This window comes from Lissotriton vulgaris, chromosome 4_1 (genome assembly GCF_964263255.1).
Source record: "Lissotriton vulgaris chromosome 4_1, aLisVul1.2, whole genome shotgun sequence".
Classification (NCBI taxonomy): Eukaryota; Metazoa; Chordata; class Amphibia; order Caudata; family Salamandridae; genus Lissotriton; species Lissotriton vulgaris.
Window position 1 is genome coordinate 760,505,646 of NC_141691.1, and position 19,186 is coordinate 760,524,831.

At 39.4% G+C, this 19,186-nt stretch overlaps 1 protein-coding gene across 1 annotated transcript in view; it reads left to right on the forward strand.

The window, feature by feature from the left end:
• The window catches only part of SERPINB1 (serpin family B member 1), an 82,179-nt gene that overhangs the window by 25,537 nt on the left and 37,456 nt on the right, over nucleotides 1–19,186 (forward strand). Inside the window, exons 2-4 of the mRNA XM_086965071.1 lie at nucleotides 8,353–8,529; nucleotides 15,686–15,823; nucleotides 18,094–18,211. Of these exons, the coding sequence (XP_086821197.1) occupies nucleotides 8,353–8,529; nucleotides 15,686–15,823; nucleotides 18,094–18,211 (433 nt within the window). The remainder of the gene's footprint in view (nucleotides 1–8,352; nucleotides 8,530–15,685; nucleotides 15,824–18,093; nucleotides 18,212–19,186) is intronic.

Below are 19,186 nucleotides of genomic sequence, written 5' to 3' on the forward strand. Positions count from 1 at the left end.
CTGTAATAGGAAAGACAAATGGGTCTAAAAAAATTACGTTCGCGCACAATATTCATGAAGCGAATGGGAACTGAGGAAGCAGTCAGGAAATCTATAGATAAAGCGATAAAACCTGGCCGCAGTACGTTAACCCCGGCAATCAACAAATATTTTTCTACTTTACCATCAAAAAAGATACCTGATAAAATAATATCTACCACTGAAAATAAACCACTTGGGAGTTCAGGGGATTTAACTAGTTTATCTGAATCCCCCTATCTGTCTCACAACGTAAGTGACATGGCGCCCATCAACAAGTCTATTCACTCAATGAATGGCCAACAACCAAAAGAGTGCAACTCTATCCTCTTGAAATCATCGACTCCTATAAAAGGCTATGAGAGCTTATATAAATCAGAGGACCTAAGCATACTTAATCACAAGTCAGAACAAAATAGTCCGAATTTAAAATCATCCCCTACAAAGGGCAATGGGAGCCTACAAAAATTAGAGGATTCAAGTATATTCAAACAAAAAGTAGAAGAAAATAGCGCCGAAATAAAGCTATTAAATACTAATACAAAAAAAACATCTACACAAGAACAAGATTCCTTTTTGGACCCTTTCCTAATCGAAAACAAAAATCTCGACACATCCACAATACCTCTATCTAAGGCTCTTTTCTCACTACAGGCAATATTAGAATCGGTTCTCTCCTTTTTAGGAAACATCCTCGAAAATTCAGATCAAACTCTGGATGTCCAAATTGGTATTTTAAAATTTTTAGTAGAAGAGAAAAGGAAAAAGGAGTCCTCAAAAATCATAGAAAATCAATTAAAGGATACCACTAAACAAAAGGAAAACGATCATAAACAAAGTAATTGTCACTCTTCTACTCAGACATCAGAAGAAGATCTCATAGAAACTCACAAAAGAAAAAAAACGGAATCTTTCAACGAATCTACACTCTATTCCTTAAAAAGATTATTTAGAGAAAAATCGCAAAAAAAACAAAAGCAATTTCCGATCTTTAACAAACATAGGAAAAAGGATATATATGACAAAGACTTAGTAAAGGAAGATGAAAATTCTTGTACAAAAACTAAGTCAGAAACTCTAATAGGAGAAATAACAACAGATAAAACCAAGGAAACTGAGGAAAAGGGAAAAAATAAAAGGAGTAAAAAACCTCTTAGAAGGATTCATAAAAAGAAAACCCGTAAACTTAAATTCCAAAAAATCAATATACCCCAAAAAGATTTACAGGAGAAAAACGATGAGAAAAGTACGCCATATAGGAGTAAAAAAGGAGAATCCCCCAAAGGAATAAGTATAGATACAAAGCCAGCATTGAACCCAAGGGCGGAAGAATATCTCCCAACCAGGACAGTTATAAAGACAAGACATGAAAGTATCGATGTCAATAGAAGCAACAAGAAGGACAACGAATGCAGCGTTAATATACAGTCAAATGCACTTCAATTTGAAGAACTTTTCCCCACCGATAATACACCACTTAATAGAGGCAGGATACTCAACCTCTTGCAAAACATAAAGTCTCTTCAATTATTGACTAGCAGTGAAATAGACCTACTGACTTTCCCCAAAAGTGGTCATAATAAAATCGCAATGGTTTCCTTTTGGTCTCCCGTAATACCTGGGATTATACTTAGGGAAAAAGAAATAATATACAGATTTGGATATGATGTAATTGAGAAGGTTGAGCTCAAAGGAAATAAAAACTATAAAACCGCAAACAACAACATGCAACTAATCTCTAATCCATATCCAAACAATGGTCCTAGATCTTCCTTGATGTCTGAAGACTCAGGGGCTAGCTATTTTAGAGATTTGCGACAAGGAGAAGTGATCCTGAAAATTCGTGTGAATAAAGGGGAAAGGGAAGTGTGGCACTTGGAATCAAATGAGAACAAAGCTACTGAAATTGATACCGAGAAGTCGTGGACCTGGCTATCGGGGATGCTGAACTGCAATAAAAGTTCTAGTCAATTGAAGTATCCTGTTTAACCAAGGTCTAAAGTTTATATCGTGGAATATCGCAGGGAGAACAACAAATAAAATGAAGGAAGTCCTTAATAACCAGCCTGATATTCTGACCCTACAAGAAACCTGGGCAACAGAACCCTTTTCACAAAAAGGGTATTATGTTTATAACATATCTGCAAAAGCTACTAATCGGGGCCACGCCAAAGGAGGTTTGGCTATTTTAATGAGAGAGGATTACACATGGGAACAAGAGATAGTTGAGACCAACAGTGACAATTTGCAATGTATTAAACTTTATCTAAATACCTATAATACGACCCCACGAAGAGCAATGTTGCTTTTTAATATATACGCCCCCCCTGGAAGAAAGTACGACACCTTATTCGAAGATACCCTGGAAATCATCAAACAAACAATAGAAGCCCATATGTTTCCATTTTTTATGATTATGGGTGACTTCAATGGGAAAATCTCTAATCCCGAAATAAAAAAGTGGGGAAGAATCTTTGAAGAGGAAAGCCTGGAATCTTTTACTCCCCAATTCCCCAGAGACATTCGCTCTAATAAAAGAGGGAAAATAATGTTATCAGCGTTATTTAATATAAATGGGGTAATCCTGAATGGGAACATTGAAGGAGACATCCCGGCATCATATACAAGACAGGGAAACGGGAGTCCATCGATAATAGATTATATCATCTGTGGCAAGGATCTATTTGAAACCATTTCTCATCTTCACTCCAACTTCACATTAGACAGCGATCACGCCATGATGCAACTACGTACCAGTTGGTCGGCTCAGTCTGCAGTAGAAGGACAGATGATCCTTGATAGAAATGAAACTCTGGTAAACAGCGACCAGAGACGTATCTTTTGGAATCCATCTTCTATGGACAAAATAATAATACTGGTTAAGCATAAACATTTTTTGAAGAAACAGTACTCTGAAGATCTCATAGAAAACTTTGAGAGTATGCTTACCGAACTTAAAGAGGCACTAATAAAAATGAATCTTCAAGGAAATACTGGTAATAAAATGAAGAAAAATACAAATAAAATCCGGAATACTCTGACAAGGAAAAAACTAAATAATCTGATACGAGCTCAATATCTACACTCTTCTCCTACCAAAAAGAAAGAAATAAATAAGCTGAAAAATCAATTGAGAAGAGAAAAAATAAGTAAGAAAAAAACCTTTCAAGATCGCAACTGGGTCGATTTACAAATTGCTGCAAAAGAACCAAACCAGAGAACTTATTGGTCACTAATAGCTAAAATAACAGGAACAAAAAAGAAATTACTAGCAGTACCGGTTCCTCCGAAAGAGTGGGAAATTTATCTGACAGATCTTTATAAATCAAATATGGTCAAACTAGAAGAAAACTGCGCAGATAAAGTAAAGGAAAAACTAAAAACATTAATTCCTAAAACAACAACAATAATGGTAGAAACTCACATTCGAAAGGCAAGAAGTACAGGTGCCTTTGACCCCGACCAAATTCCTATCAAGGCCCTGCAGATGAATCCCAAGGAATGGAGTTTTTTGTTAACCCCACTATTTAACTATATCTTGACCACTGGAGCAGTACCAAAGTCATGGCAGGGGAGCATTATCATCCCTATTTATAAAAAAGGTTGCAAAACGGTAGCAGGAAACTACCGTCAAATAGCATTGATGGATGCTACCGGAAAATTTTTCGCTGCTGAAGTATTAATGCAATTAAAAAAACTGGGCTTTTTCGCTGGGTCTGATACCGATGTTCCAGGCTGGTTTCAGACCTAAGCACTCTGTCACGGACAATATTGCAATTATCCAGGTTATTCTTGATAAATATGTGACACGAAGAAAACAGACGGTCTATATGGCATTTATAGATTATTCGACCGCATTCGATCGTGTTGATCGACCCACTTTATGGAATAAACTGAGGAGTTTTGGAATCAACGAACATTTGCTACAGGTAATAATAAGCCTCCATACAACAACGTGGTGTCAAGTCCAAATGGGGGGCGAAAAAGGTTTAACGAAAGTAATAAATACAGAGAATGGTCTTAAACAGGGTTGTCTACTAGCCCCTATGTTATTCTCGCTATACCTCAGTGACCTGCCAAAGCAGTTACAGCAGGGCTCAAGCCTGCCTCCAAAAATAAACAAACAAAGTATTCATTCGTTGCTCTTTGCGGACGATATAGTTATGTTTGATCTTACACCATTCGGTTTGCAAAATTCTCTTGACATTTTGTTTCAATACTCAAATAAAAATTTCTTAATTCCGAATGTAAAGAAAACAAAAGTTGTAGCCTTCTCTGGGAGAAAAAAAAGTGTCAAATACAACTGGAGGCTTGGAGGTGAAAAGATCGATGAAGAAAAAGAATATATATATCTCGGCAGGATTCTCTCAAAGAACCTAACAAACATAAAGCATATAGATAAATTAATAAAGAAATCTGATTTACATGCCGGAGCACTTTCAAGACTATATAGTGCCACGGGGAGCAGGCATTTTTCCTCATTATTAAAAATATATAAAGTGAAAATTCCTGCAGTCCTCTCTTATGCTACGGAATATATCCCTATAAAACAATGGGGCTTCATGGATCGCCAAGAGGGAAAAATTCTGAAAAGAATGATGAAGGTCCCAGTTGCAACACCAGTACAGGTTCTAAGGTTAGAATTTGCAATAACAAGTGCTTATGCCACGGCTGTGGCCAACATTATTAGGTGGGCCTATAATCTCCTCCATGCAAAGGAGGGAACACTTAAATTTCTGCTCCAAAAGGAAACCTTTGACACAGAAGCAGCTAAGCAAACTTTTTCAGTGAATATGTCAGCTGCATTTAGAATGGCTGAAATTACTACAGATATGTTACTCACCTGGTCTGTATCGCAACTAAAACTTTTTCTTAAATGTTTTACACCTAGGTTGAGTTTTGATCTGGACTATGCGCATAGCAATAAACTAAAAACATTCAAATCATTCATTGAACTTATAGAGTATAAACACATTCAGCCTTACATCTTGTTTTCCCTAACTCATAGTGCAAGGAGGGTGATCTTGATGTTACGAATAGGGATCTTACCTGTCCAATCCTATAAATCTAAATGGTCAGCTGGGGAATTTCCCTATCTTTGTTCGTTATGTTAAGGAGGCGAGCAGACCGTGGAGCATTTATTATTTGTTTGTCCTAATTCTAAAGCAGTAGTAGCTCGTGCTTTATATCTTGATCCAATATATCGAACCTGCAGGTTAACAAAGGAAAAAGAACTATTAACAGTGGGCAAATTGCCTCCGAACGAATTTGTATGTTATAATTTTTACAAATTTTTTAAAACTATGCTGTTTTTATATTAATCTGTGATGTATACATTTTCCTGTTCTTTTTCTTGTTTTATATGTCATATTTGTGGTCCTCTGTCGAGTACCAACACAAATAAAATCTTTTTGACTTTGACTACTCAGTTTGTGCCTCTACTTCAGTGAATGTACAGCGATACATCTATTATTTCTGAGTACCACCCCAACACATCAGGGTCGCAAGTGTGAGAATTATCATTATCAGTCGTGTTAGTGAATAGTGAAACTTGTGTTGACCCACCTATGGAACTCGGATAATTCTCAAAAGAGAGAGAGTATCTGACTACATAGTGGTCTATCTGTGTGCGGCCCAATCATACAACATGCTTAGTGATGTGAAACTTTGACTCTCAGCGTGGAAACGCAACATACCTAGATGGCTGTGTCCAGGTCAAATAAGGTCTAATAGATCCACACGAAGAAAGAACAAAAGGAAAATAGGAAAAGTCTCATCACTAATTGTCACACTGCATATTATATCGCATATTAAACGGTATAAAAATTCACTATAATGGGGCTGTGAGAGTAAAAATGACGAAAAATTGCAGCTCACCGCTCAGCTGGTGATAATTCCGACCCAGCCGGGCCCTTGACCGTGAAGATACTCGGTATGAGTATATCTGTAGAAATTGTAGCGACTCTGTAACCAGATTAGGTAACCTGAGTTATTACGGGTTAGTAGGCGTTACATAGCATTATGCATATAGCCCTTACATAGAGATAATCTTCCTATGTAGCGTCAAAACACTAAACTCGAATTCTCTATGTACACACAGCGCATTAATACCTATCACAATGTCGACATAGTCATCCTTAGAATGACCCCTCCTACTCTCCCTCTAAATCAGTATGGCGTTGCTCGTATTCGCCTCCAGTATCGATCTACATGCCGCAAAAAAATATACAATGTGAACTTACATTGGAAGGCCGAGAATTCTTATCATCCGTCAAGGGTACAAAGTATCCCCATGGTATCCTCATTCCAGGAAATAAGAGGTTAAATACCTTTAAGCTATAGTGCAAAAGTACAAATTGAGTCTTTTTCCTTCATTCAGGAGATTAAGGAGACAGGCTTAATGGCCTTAATGAATATGGTAAAACCCTGCGCCTCCTTATATTCTTAGGCAGAGGAGAAACCAATCCATCCTCTTCTTTAAGAGTTACTTAACTTTTCCTTACATTCTGGTATAGTGCCATCTATTTGGAATCTCACAGTGGTAAAACCTGTACTCAAAAAACCTACCCTTGATAAGCTACAAGTGGAAATCTACAGGCCAATATCCTTGTTACCTATTGTGGGTAAGGTACTAGAAAAATATGTCAATCAACTATCAGCATATTTGGAACAAAATAATGTGCTTCATCATATGCAAACCGGATTTTGCACCGGTCACAGCACAAAGACAGCTTTGTTAGCCGTGGTTGAGGAAATTAAAATGAACTTGGACCAAGGAAGGACTGCAGCAGTTATGACTTACTTGTTTAACCTCATTTCTGGAGGATACAGCCTTTTAGGTATATGAAAAACCTTTCTACTCAGAGGTTTTCTCCCTGAAGTGTGGAGTTCCCCAGGGATCCTTACTCGGTCCCACCCTATTTAATTTGTATGCAAGTCCTTAGGCAGAGATCGTTCAAGCCTACGGTCTTTCAATTGTATCATATGCAGATGACACACAGATTATTAAACCTTTAATTCAGGATAACCTTTTAAAAAAAGATCAGTTGAAACTATGCCTGAAGGAGGTAGCAGATAGTTTGGGTATTACTGTCTGAAGCTTAACAGAGACAAAATGGAGGTGATGCTGTTCGAGCTTCAAGCCTGTGGATCAATTCTATTCAGGCAATACTATTTTTTTATTGTAATAGTATCAACAAACAACAGAATTTATATTCCAGGTAGGACAATGTTTAATTGTTGTAAATGTCCTGCATAAAGGCTTACATCAATAAACCAATGGTCAGCAGTCATCCAGCCTTGTGAGTCTACAGCTGCCTTTGAAGTCCTGAACCAGAAGAAAGCAGAAACTTTGTAGTGTATACTGTTCATGCAATTCCCAATGTGTTATACAGTCAATATTTGTAGATAAGAAGTCCAAGATGTACCTGGCGAGTATTCTAGCACTCACAAGTAAATCACACATTCTCAGTGCTTTCTGTCAGGAGGATCTGGGAGCAGATGACTCATTATATTTTTTCTAATGTTACTTCTATCTAGAGCATGAAAAACAGGAAATGGCATATTCAGTCCTGTAGGAATCTGCTCTTGAACTAAAATGTATAATACATCTCATTAGCTTATTCTAAGAAAACAATTGCAAGGGTTTATATTTGATACTTTCTTGAATGTAGATTAATATTTTTCTGGTATTTAAAAATAGTGATATCCTGTGCTCTCTTGTATCCACTCGGTATTTAATGGTCTTCAGTCCTGCCCATGATATATTCACACACATTTCCTAATATGTGACAGTCTTCAGACTTCTTTTATGCTCCATTATACGCATAAGGGGAAACGCTTATCAGTGTCCTAACCATCTTATTATTTAGGCATGTGCAATGTTGTTGCCTTGATATACCTCATGCCCAACACTCCTCTTTTCTGTAGGAAGTAATATGTACCCCTATCTTGGTGCAGTTCTCCAAGACCATCATAATCGTTTGGGTTATTTTTCTGTACAATGTAACTTCAAGAAGGGTGAACCTGTGTGTTTATCTCTATGTAGTCTTTATTCTGTGATTCTAGTATCTGTCGGAGAATATTGTCGGTTCATGGAAAGTTTGTCCGTTGTCGAGACCGGGTCTACAATGCCCTCAGTGAGGAACTACATTGCAATAGATTTCCATTTATGATGAAGTCACTTGATTTACAATAAAATTATAAAAGTTTGAGAAAACATTTCCAGTAGTATTATTAAATGCCAGCTAATGCCTTGTCAACGAAACTTTTGGTGAATTGAAAATGGACCTTTCTGTGCAGGGAACAGCACTGACAGTTTCTTTTGCTTTTCAGATTTTAAACATGGATAACCTCAGCTCTGCAAACACCCACTTTGCTCTGGATCTCTTCCAAAAGTTGAATGAAACCAACCCTACAGGCAACATCTTCTTCTCTCCCTTCAGTATTTCATCTGCGTTGGCCATGGTGCTTTTAGGAGCCAAGGGCAACTCTGCTGAGCAGGTGTCAAAGGTTAGAATTGAAGTTATTAATGTTTTCCTTTTCCAACAATGAGAATTTTCCCTTCTACCAGGGCTTGATCTTCTGTTACCACTTTCAAATAATAGTCCAGGAGCAGTTAGTGCTCTTGGACTAAAGGGTTGGATATTGCAGGACATGTTTGTGAAGAGTATTGCTGCCATAGGCCTTGCTGCAGAAGGAAATTAGTGTGTGAGCATGTCCTGTTACAGATGCTGAAGGTACGTAAGAGCCAGCAGCCTGTATAAGAGCCTCCTATTTAGTGCTTGCAAGGGCCTGAAAAACATGGGCATGCAGGTATTAAGTAGAAATAGTGCCATGAAGCCTAAAGCACAATACAAAATTAAATGATTGTGGTAGACTGGAACCTAGGTGTGTTTGAGGCTAGCCGTGATGGAGCGTGGGTCAGATACACAAACCAGGGTCGTCTTGGGCAAAGGTTTCACCTTCTGACTTAGGAGCTGATTTAAATGTATGCAGACACGTGATTACCATCTCCATGGCAGAGTACTTTACTCTTTACTTTGCCTCCCACTGAAGTTTAATGGACGGCTCCATCAACATGATAGAGAAGTACATGAAACTTACTATTCTTTTTTATTTACAAAAAGAAAATTCCAAAGCAGGATTTTTTTGGGAAAAGCAATGACACTCTCACCATGGCAGCATTCTCCCTTGGGTTGGGGGGCATTTAAATGTTTTCACTCGTCCTTACCGCCAATTATTTTCACAGCGGTGACGGACACTGAAAATTGACTGTTTGTCTGCCATGTGTATACTAAAGGTCCATCCAACTTCAATGGAGGTATGCAGACCTTCAGGTTGGCTGAAAATGTAATCCATTGCAGCGGCTTACCCTTTCTGCCAACATTTAAATCAGGCCCTTAGTCTCTTAAGTCTCAATCCACCATAGGGCTACACTTCTAAAGCCGCCCAGGACCTCAGGGGAAGCACTTCAATACTCTCAGTGTGTCAGGCAGAGGCCAACATCAGGACGCAGTTCAGGACCAGTTGCCACTTGTCAGCTGGGTACCTCCTGGAAAAGGCCTTGTAGTTAGTTGTATCCCTTTTGAAACACAGGAAGTTGACCAGCTGACCCTTGGAATTCTCTTCTTTGTCCTAGGTTGAAGAAGTAGTAGGTCCAGTCCTTCAGGACTTCTCTCAGGTGACAGTCAGCAAGTATAGTCCTGTTCTGCTCTTCCGCATGTTTGGAAGTTGTTCTGAGGAAGGTTGGGTGAGGGCCCAGCTTTGTAGGTTTCACCCATGTGGGTGGGAGATACCCTACGACACTCCTGTCTGACTGATGAGGTAAAGGCTCACAGGCCCTGACTTACCTACATTTGCAATAGTTCCTGTTTGCCTTATTGTAAAGCGGATCCAAAATGCCATGTGTGAGGTCACTGTCAAGATGGTGAAGTCTTCTGCCACCCTACAATTGGGCTCTGAGGCTGGTGGTGCGAGTGGGGAGTGTACTATTGTAAACCTAGTGTTCTCCCACATCTGACACTAAAATCCAGTTTGGAGCAGGCACTGTACCCACAGCGAACCCAGAGCCTGAATCTGGTATGACAAAGGTAGGGTCCTTCAGCAATCAGATAGAGGATCCACAAGAAGTGTCTTGCCATTCTGTTCTCTCACTTTCAAGTACACTCCAAATCAGTCGCAGCCGCTGCTGGTAAGAGCTATGGGACCGTCCGAGGTGGGATTTCGAGAGATGACCACAAGGGAAAGTTAAATAATAAATTTTCCCTTGTGGTCGTCTGTCGAAATCCCCACAGCCGACCCCACTGCCCTTACCTGCAGCGGCTGCTTCAAATGTTACATGTGGATCAGTAGACCTGTCAAGCAGGATTTGGATATTAGAGGTCCACAGCCCTCACTCTGCATATTCTGTTGAGCTCAGAGAGGTCATCTCAGACCATTCAGGTCAGCCTATTGTCTGCTCTTGGGAGGCATTTCACACCTCATTCACAGCTATTCAAGGCTGAGCACAGGCTGGGAGAAGTAGGAGAGCTAATGCAAATTAGCCTCCAGGCACATAAGGTAGGAGAAGGTTACATTTTCTTAATAATTATTAAAAATCAGACTTCACCATTGAATTTGATTTTTAATAAATATCACCAATAGTAGATGCAGTATTTTCAACTATTTTCTACATAAAAAAGCTAGGCCTGCCAAAGTAAATGTAGTTTTTTTAAGCCTTGTCACTGTAGGGACATGGTAACATAAATGTTCTACATGTCCCACTTTTAGATACCATGCACCCTAACTTAAGGGCTATTAGGATTCTGTATGGATGGCTTACTACTATTTAAAAGGCATATTTTTTACCTGTCAAAAAGGGTTATTTTTACAGGTCGCACGGCAGGTTTTACACCGCAACAGTCAGGCTACACAGGGTAGGCCTGTAACCATGTTGACACTGCCACTGTAGTGGATGGTACAACAGGTGCTGCAGTGCACAACTAGCATTTAACTTCCAGGCCCTGTGAGCACTTTTTACACCATATCCTAGGGACGTACAGGTAAGTGAAAAGTGCCAATCAGTAATGAGCCAAATTAACCACTGTTAAAAATGGATTACAAACACTCCTGGTTAGCAAGGGTAAAGTCCCCCGAGTTCTAAAGCCAGCAAAAAACATAGGGTCCAGCGAAAGGTTAAATGCCCACGGTGGCCATGTAGAAAAGGGGGATTTACTACAATACCTATAATAGTTTTGTACCTATTTACAGAGCTATTTCAACAGAAGTACTGATAGGGAGTTATGGACGACTTGTAGCATGTATTTCTCTCCTCCCTAACTTTCAAGGGAGTTAGAGAAATCTGCAAGGCGCTTCATTAGACAGTGCCCATAGTTGAAGCATGTGTGTAGCCAGTCTGAAGTCTGATTACTGGAGTTTGGATTAGCGATTTTAATTTAATCCAGTTCAGGTTTTTCCTTGAATAGGAAGCATTCCAGAAGGAGCCAGATTGATCTGTCTTTTCGCGTGAAGGTGGACATTTTTCCAGGATTGAAGATTTCAGAATCCTAAAAAGTGGCATTGTAATTAGTCAGAAAGAGGGATCCAGTATTGCCCTTAGTAAATCTCATGAAAGGTGTAGGAAATACAGCCTTCTAGTTTATTGTTTGAGATATTTTATGTATATATTTTTATGTTTACTTATCTTAGTTCCATACAGTGTGGAATTGCCCTATGTCTGTTTCAGAGCACTGTACACATGGTGAATGAAAACATAACCTCACAATTCAGTTTGCAATTGTGCTTAATAAATAATGCAAAGGGTTGAAATCAGGAAGTGGAGCCAGGTAGATAATGTTATGCAATGCTGCGTATTGGTGTTTATTACAGCCTATTTGGCTAGCAGAGCAACTGATAATTCCATGTTAAAAGTAGTACACAGTTAGAAGGGTAATATGAGCCCTTGGAGGGCCCATTACAACATGAAGCTGGTCTCTAGGAGTACATAAAAGATGCTTGTAGATTGTGCACATTGTGATCGGTCCCTCAATTAATTGAGTCGAAAATTCAGCGGGCTCTTCGGCTCAATCTCGTTTAGTAGGGGATTGAAGTGGGCGATATCGTTATATATATCTCAGATGCTTAGAAAGCTTAAATAATGATATTGTCTATCACACTTTGTTTGTAGTCATTGAGGAATGATTCAGATGGCAATTGTCTCAGTACTCAGATTTGAATGTTTGCAAAGGTTGTTACAGCCCTGGTTCTTCTACTTGATGATGTTTGTGATGTTCATATACATCACCAGCTCATCAATAATTTGTTAGGAATTATTTGGTGCTCTACATTTGGTTTCTTTTGGGATCTTGGGTGACTTCTTTAAATGAAAAGGGCCTGCAAATGTTTTGAGGACTAATGGTAAGAACAGCTTGTTGAGACTCGCATTTTCTTCACGGCAGCAAAACCTTTATAAAGACAGATACCTATTTTTAAGGATTTAGGTAGTTGAGCTGAATGGTATAGAATGTGAGGGTGAAATTAAATTTGTTTAATGTCTTTGGTGGATTGTGTATGGACCATTATAGAGAAGAATTTGTTGAATGACAATTGTGAACTTGGATCGTTGACTGCATCATTGATATGAGAAGGATGGCATTATGTTATGTCTGAGGTTTTTATGTTGTGTTTGTATGGCGATTTTTTCTTTCAAAGTTCACTTCATTCAGAACTTTGCAGATAGCTAGATTTTTGGTTTTAATGTTGTAAATGAGATTGTATTTGTCATTCATTAGTGTAGAACCTGGGATTGCAATGTCTGGAAAATATGTTTTTTTTTATCGAGTGTTTTCGTATTTGAGGTAATCACAAAGTTGTATCTTGTAAGAAGATAATTACCTGGGGTTTCTCTATTTCTAGGGACAACTTGCTAAGGGAAAGACATTTTCAAGAGCCCTGAGTCGCTTCTCTCCACCACTATGTAAAAAAAATGCATCAACCTCCAATACTTCCCCAAGTCTGTATCATAAACTCATACTGTCTCAAACCCAGGATGTTCAATGAATGCACACTTATTTCCTATCTCAGCATCCTTCACTGGATACAGAGACCTTCCTCAATTATTTCGCTGTTTCAAATGTGATAAAAGCTTGTTTGCCACTGGCTCCACTACTGATCCAAAGCTTCCACATTTCTGAAAACATAACAATTGAGTTTCTATCACAGGCATAGATAGGAATGTTTTCCACCGGTTGGGTTATATCATGACCACATTTGATTAATTCAATTTTATCGATACTTATTTTTCTCAAGTTGTCGCCAGCCTTTGTTATGATTGGTTGAACACAAAACCCTGCGGCAAAATATCACGAATGCTCCAGGGACATCAAGCACCTCCATTAAAAAAATCTGATTGGATTTTGTTTGTGTCAGCTTATTTCTTTTTGGATTCCTTTAGTTTAGGTGTAAGCTAATACGAGTGCATGCATGTTGAATTCAAGACAGAAGGTTTTTGTTTCATGTTCATTGGATAATTACTACTGCATGGGAAAGATCCTCATAACACATCCATAATTAATCTCCCACCTTTCCCCGCTATGCCTGGAGTAAACTGAAAATTCTGACATATTAACACTTTCCTCTAACTGCAAGCATTTCCCTTTGACTCTTTATGTGACCAATCAGCTTGTGGCCCAGTTTGCCTGCCTTAAAACCATGAGCAACTCTGGAAATGTTGACATTTTTCAGATATATTTCTAAATCCATATCTACAGTCAGGAGTTTTTCCTTTTTCTGAATGTTCATCAGTTGTCTGGTTGACCAAGGGCTGAAAAATAAGTCAACCTCTGCAGCCAGTCGAGTATGAACACCCAAAACAGAGCTGCAACACATGTTATAATATTCCCCACCCTGGTGATTCTGCCCAGGGCTCCTGTAAGTTGTCCCTCATCTCCACAACATAATCAACATCAACTAAGGCTCAAAGTGTGCAGTATATACCTGGGTACCAATGAACTACTTGGCCTCTTTTAAAAAATATAGCGTGACACAGATTGCTTCCTCCTTGAACCTCAGAAAAAGAAATACTACAGCCACAGATTCCTGCAAAACATACCAGCGTACGCCCAAATCCTCCTGGGAACAATTCTCCGCTTACCAGACTCTTCTCAATGTATGATAGGTCAAACTGTTATATGTTTAAAGATCCCTGCCAACATCAGTTCTAGGCAGGAAAGCCCACAAACACTACAGATTCTCTTATACAAACTCGCGACCCAACTCGATGACGGGGCAAGGATTCCAAGTATATGATTTGATCTACAATGTGCCATTTACAGCTATCTAACTTAAAAAAGGTGTCTGAGCCTTGCAAGTTTAATTATGCTAGTTCTGTCAAACAGACCGTGATTGGTACAAATTCCAATCACTAAACACTTGTTTCTTGAAGATACCATGAATTTAAAGGTAAAATAAATGCATGTCCTGCATTGCATTTCTAGCTTTGAACTATTCTAACTTGAAGTGCTTTTCAGTTAGGTAAAGTTTAACCACTGAGGTTAATTTGTACTCAGACCTTGAGACAAGGATCTGCTTCTCCCTGCTGTTATTTATAGTCCTGCTGGTAATTATAGCGTTGCTAAGAGACACAGTGTATCCTTATCATTGTAATCCTAATCATGACTTGATTTATAGCTTTTGCCTTGACATAGGAGGAACTGTTTAAAGAAGTCCCATTAGAGAAACCTGAAGCATACACATTACACTGAACTTTGTACTGAAACCACCTACACAGAGTTCTACAGGAGTTCTCTTAAAATGAGCATTTAGCCGCAACATATTATTCTGTTGAAATGTATTGAAAACAAAAAAAAGCTAGATATTCTGTAGAATTAAAGATCCTGTATTGATATTTATTAAACTCTTTAAGTATCCTCTTGTTATTTGAAAGTTCCGGATTTGATATTCCTGTCAAGATTGTGATTTCTTGTCTAGTAATTGCAATAATGTTGCAGGCTGCAAATGTTGAACTGTTTATTCTACACCGAGTGTTATTTATTCCATTGGGCCTCCTTATTTGGTGTGAGGATACCATGGGCCGACATCACCAATTCCTGACGGTATCCGTCGGCAAAATATGGGAATTAAGAGTTATTTTCCCTGTCTTTAGAAACCCTGATCCGCAAATACTATGAGTCAAATTCTATGTGTTTTACTCCATTCTTCAGAAAAAAATGGTCTTAAATCCTTATCCATTTATCACTTGCTTGGAGCAGGGGGTAAATGGGTGCTGAGACTGTGTTGTGGCCCATATTATGAGAGGTAGGTGGAGGGTAGAGCAGATGAGTTTAGAGCTTGGATGGAGCATTTGCATCTTCCCTCGCTATGCAGCAGCTGAGTGGGTGCTGCTGCTGCCCCCGCAGCATCGCCCACAGGTCTGTATCCAATGATTGCATGCCTGGGATTACTGGATCCAGTATTTTCGGACCGGGTAATCCTGGGCAAAGGAACATTGGACGAGTGAGAATGGCCCACAGTGCTCCCCCATCCTAACCCACGGGATACCACTCAGGGCCTCGCGTAATGAAATATGTGTCTGCGGCTTTCATGTCTGTTTATACAATAGTAGTATACTGTGAAATGTGTCTCAAAAAGCAAATGACGCTGTACAATCCTATATCTATTTTTGATTCAGACTCTTCACTTTGATGGCGTTGAAGATCTTCATCCAGGCTTTCATGCTCTATCAACAGATATTAACAAGGCGGGAGCCTCCTACCATTTGAATCTGGCCAATCGCCTTTTTGGAGAAAAGACCTACACCTTCCTTCCAGTAAGTTCACATGACAGCTGAGTTTATGTCTTGCACAAAAATCAGTTCTTCTTGGGTCTTAGGTGTTTTTGGGAGGCCTGCTGCCGAATTACAATGCACGGTAGCTTAAGGCCTAAACTGATCTCTTTGAATATTGTGTCTCTAGTTTGATCAACCTTGAAGTAAATCACATATTCGAGAAACATAACTAAATCCAGATTGGTCACTTCATTTTACAGAATTATGTCTGTGGAAATAATTCTTCAGCGCAAGCATTCAGGATACATGCCCTTTGTAGCTATTTTATTTAGTAAAAATGAGAAAATATTTTCAATTAAAAATAAGGCAACTGTTTATGCCAATATGAATGAATGAATGAATGAATGAAGGCATCTATATTGATCACAGCTACTCAACAAGAGTGTCCCGGCGCTTCAAAAGCCCTTCTCTGCAACCTCACTGACATCCCCCATGCTAACGCGACAAGATGCTGCTAAGGGATGCTGCAAAGGGGTGATTCTTCATTGACTGAATAACCAGGTTTTAAGGAGTTTCCTAAATATGGCTAAGTCTGTCACTAATCTCAGTGACACAGGGAGTGCATTCCATGCCTGTGCCCCTTAGAACCTGAAAGAGATGCCACCCTACCGGCAATGGAATATTCTGGGGACCAAAGCCAGGTTCAAGAATATTCCTGCTGATATTCAATCAAAGTACTAATGCCGAGCTTGAACCCATTTCAGAACTACTCTTTTTCAGGCATTGTCAAAGGTTTATGGCCAAAAGGAAGCCAATACTAAAATGCCTAGAACATCTTTGTGGGGCTCATAGCTTTTCTCAGGTGCCACTGGGCAAAGCTAAACAAATTATCTTTGCTCATTGCCCTATCTTGAATGCTGCAGGCTTTTGATTCGTTCACCCGCGCACTTGATGGGGACTACTACAAAAGATGCCTGGTGTAACAATGATATAGTAAAGCATCCCGTCATTTGCATCAGGGCAATTCTTCGTGAATTTTGTTACTCAGGGCTATACCTATTTCTGAAATGTTGGTGATTTTGCAAAAAAAAAGAAATTGAGAATTAGGCATCTAAACTGCACCAAGCATGGTAAATCATCAGTGAATCTGGATGTGCCCGACGTTTCTGACATTTTTAGTTTTTCACAGATGAAAAGAAAGAGGCTAGCAGATCCATTGTTTCTTCCTACTTGGCAGGTTGCAGCACATTGGAAATCTAGATACTAGTGTTATAGGAATGGAAGACCCTCTGGTATAGATGCTGGTGGTAGGCAAGAGGTGCCGGAACAGGGACATTTGCAGCAGTCTGGGGCAATCTAAGACATTTAAGCTACTGGTTCGTTAATACCAGGAACAAGACGTTTTAAGACTAGAAACACTTTACTTTCAGCGTGGGAATTCCTACAAAGTCAAACACTGAGACTGGTGAGCGTACAATGAAGAGGCGACAGACCAGGTGTTGTGGCACTCTTTGTTTACTAAAGCCCTTAATAATCTCATTAGTCATGAAGCTTTCCCATTTGCAATGGGTCCTCATGCTGCAGGACAGCTAATCATTTGCCATGATGGGCTATGAGTTTCCTAAACCGCAGTCAAACCTTGAGGGATCGTCAGAAGCATAGTTTGTCACTGGAGGATCTTAGAGTAAGGTAAGACCTAAGACTCTTGCATGCCTCATGTTTTAATCATTATATTGCCATTCATTTCTCCTTAGAATATAGAACTAGGGTCATATGTAGAGCTTGGTGGAACAACAAAGTGAGGCGATGGGTTTGACAAAGTGCCCTACCGACAAACTTTAAATAAGGTCTCTTGTCTCCAGTGTATCAAAACCGAGCTACATCTGAAAGAGGAGAATCATCAAGTGCAATAGTATTCAAAGTCCCATTGAAGCAAAACCAGCTGTTCACTACTTAGGAACACATACACCTATAGTCACTTTTCTCCAAGGATGTTTGTTCCCCTAAAGCATCCTACATCTGCAAACAATTTGGGATTTTGTTGTTAAATCAACTCTTAATGAAAGGAAAAGATATAATTTATGTCTTTTGGATATCGCACGCTTAACTAGGGGTGTAAAAGTGACTAAACATTACTTCCAGAATTTGGAGCTGTATGTAGCTTAATAAAAAGAAGATGATTAGTAAAAGCTATGGCTTGATACATTTAGTTCCTGACTACTCTATTTCTGACACACCCACTGACTGTGAACTGTTTTTTTGTGTGCTTACTGTGGATTGGAATAACTAATGTTTCTGTTGTCTTTCTTCAGGAATATTTGGCTTCATCTCTGAAATTATATGGCGCAGAGTTATCGACTGCTGACTTTATTGGTGCCTTCGATGTAGAACGCCAGGGCATTAACAAATGGGTGGAGGAGCAGACCAATGGTAACGTACCATGGAGATGAAGGGAAAGGCTGTTTTTATCTCCTGTACAAAGTAACACTTATTGTGTAGATTTTCAACCAGACCAATAGTAAATAACCCTGCGGAAACAAAACAGGAACTACAATGGTGAAAAAGTGTAGTAAGATAGTCTGGGGAGAAAAGTAAGTGAAGTCCAGGAAAAGAAGAATACATGATTTCGTCTTGCATTTGTCTTGTTTTAATCTGGCATTTATGTTTCAGAATATAAAGGGAATGCATTATGGTTTACCTTTTCATGAAGATTCATGTTGGACAATCTTTATTGTATGCGCGTCACTAAATTGTGCATTGTGTTGATTATTGACTTTGTCATCTGCAGAAGGCTATGGCGCCTTTTAATACATCAATTTCAGGCACCTATACAAAGTACACTGCAAGAAATCCTGTCTGTGGGGTTCCAGATACAAGCAATTAAGAGTCAGGTGTACAAAGAATCGGAAACAAGGCAATCAATGATTTTGCACAGCTTCACAATCTGAACCTATTCGTTGTTTTGCACTGCAACGTATTTACCGGCATGTAAGAGGCCTGTTCCACATTTGGAAGGCCTCATTTATGATTTCTCTCATATATCCGAAAGGGAGACAAAAAGTAGCTGCTAGCCCTATCAGAATGATGAGATCTTCTGAAACACCCCAGATGCATTTGGTTTCACCCGGAAATTTATGCAGTCCAGATCTCTAGGTGAAACTCTAGGGGTAATGAGGAATTACAGTGGAAATAGGACCTGAAGTTATTGATTCCTCCATTAATTCATAATTTCCATGGGGACAATCCGAGTCCCACATATAGGGGCGGATTATGATAGCGGTTTTCCCGTATCCTCCGGGCCGGCGGAAGCCACCGCCGGCCCAGAGGATGCGGGAAAACCGCTGCGGAGCCTCGAAAGACTCACCGCCATATTAGGATGGCGGTGGGTCTTGAAATCTGTCCGCA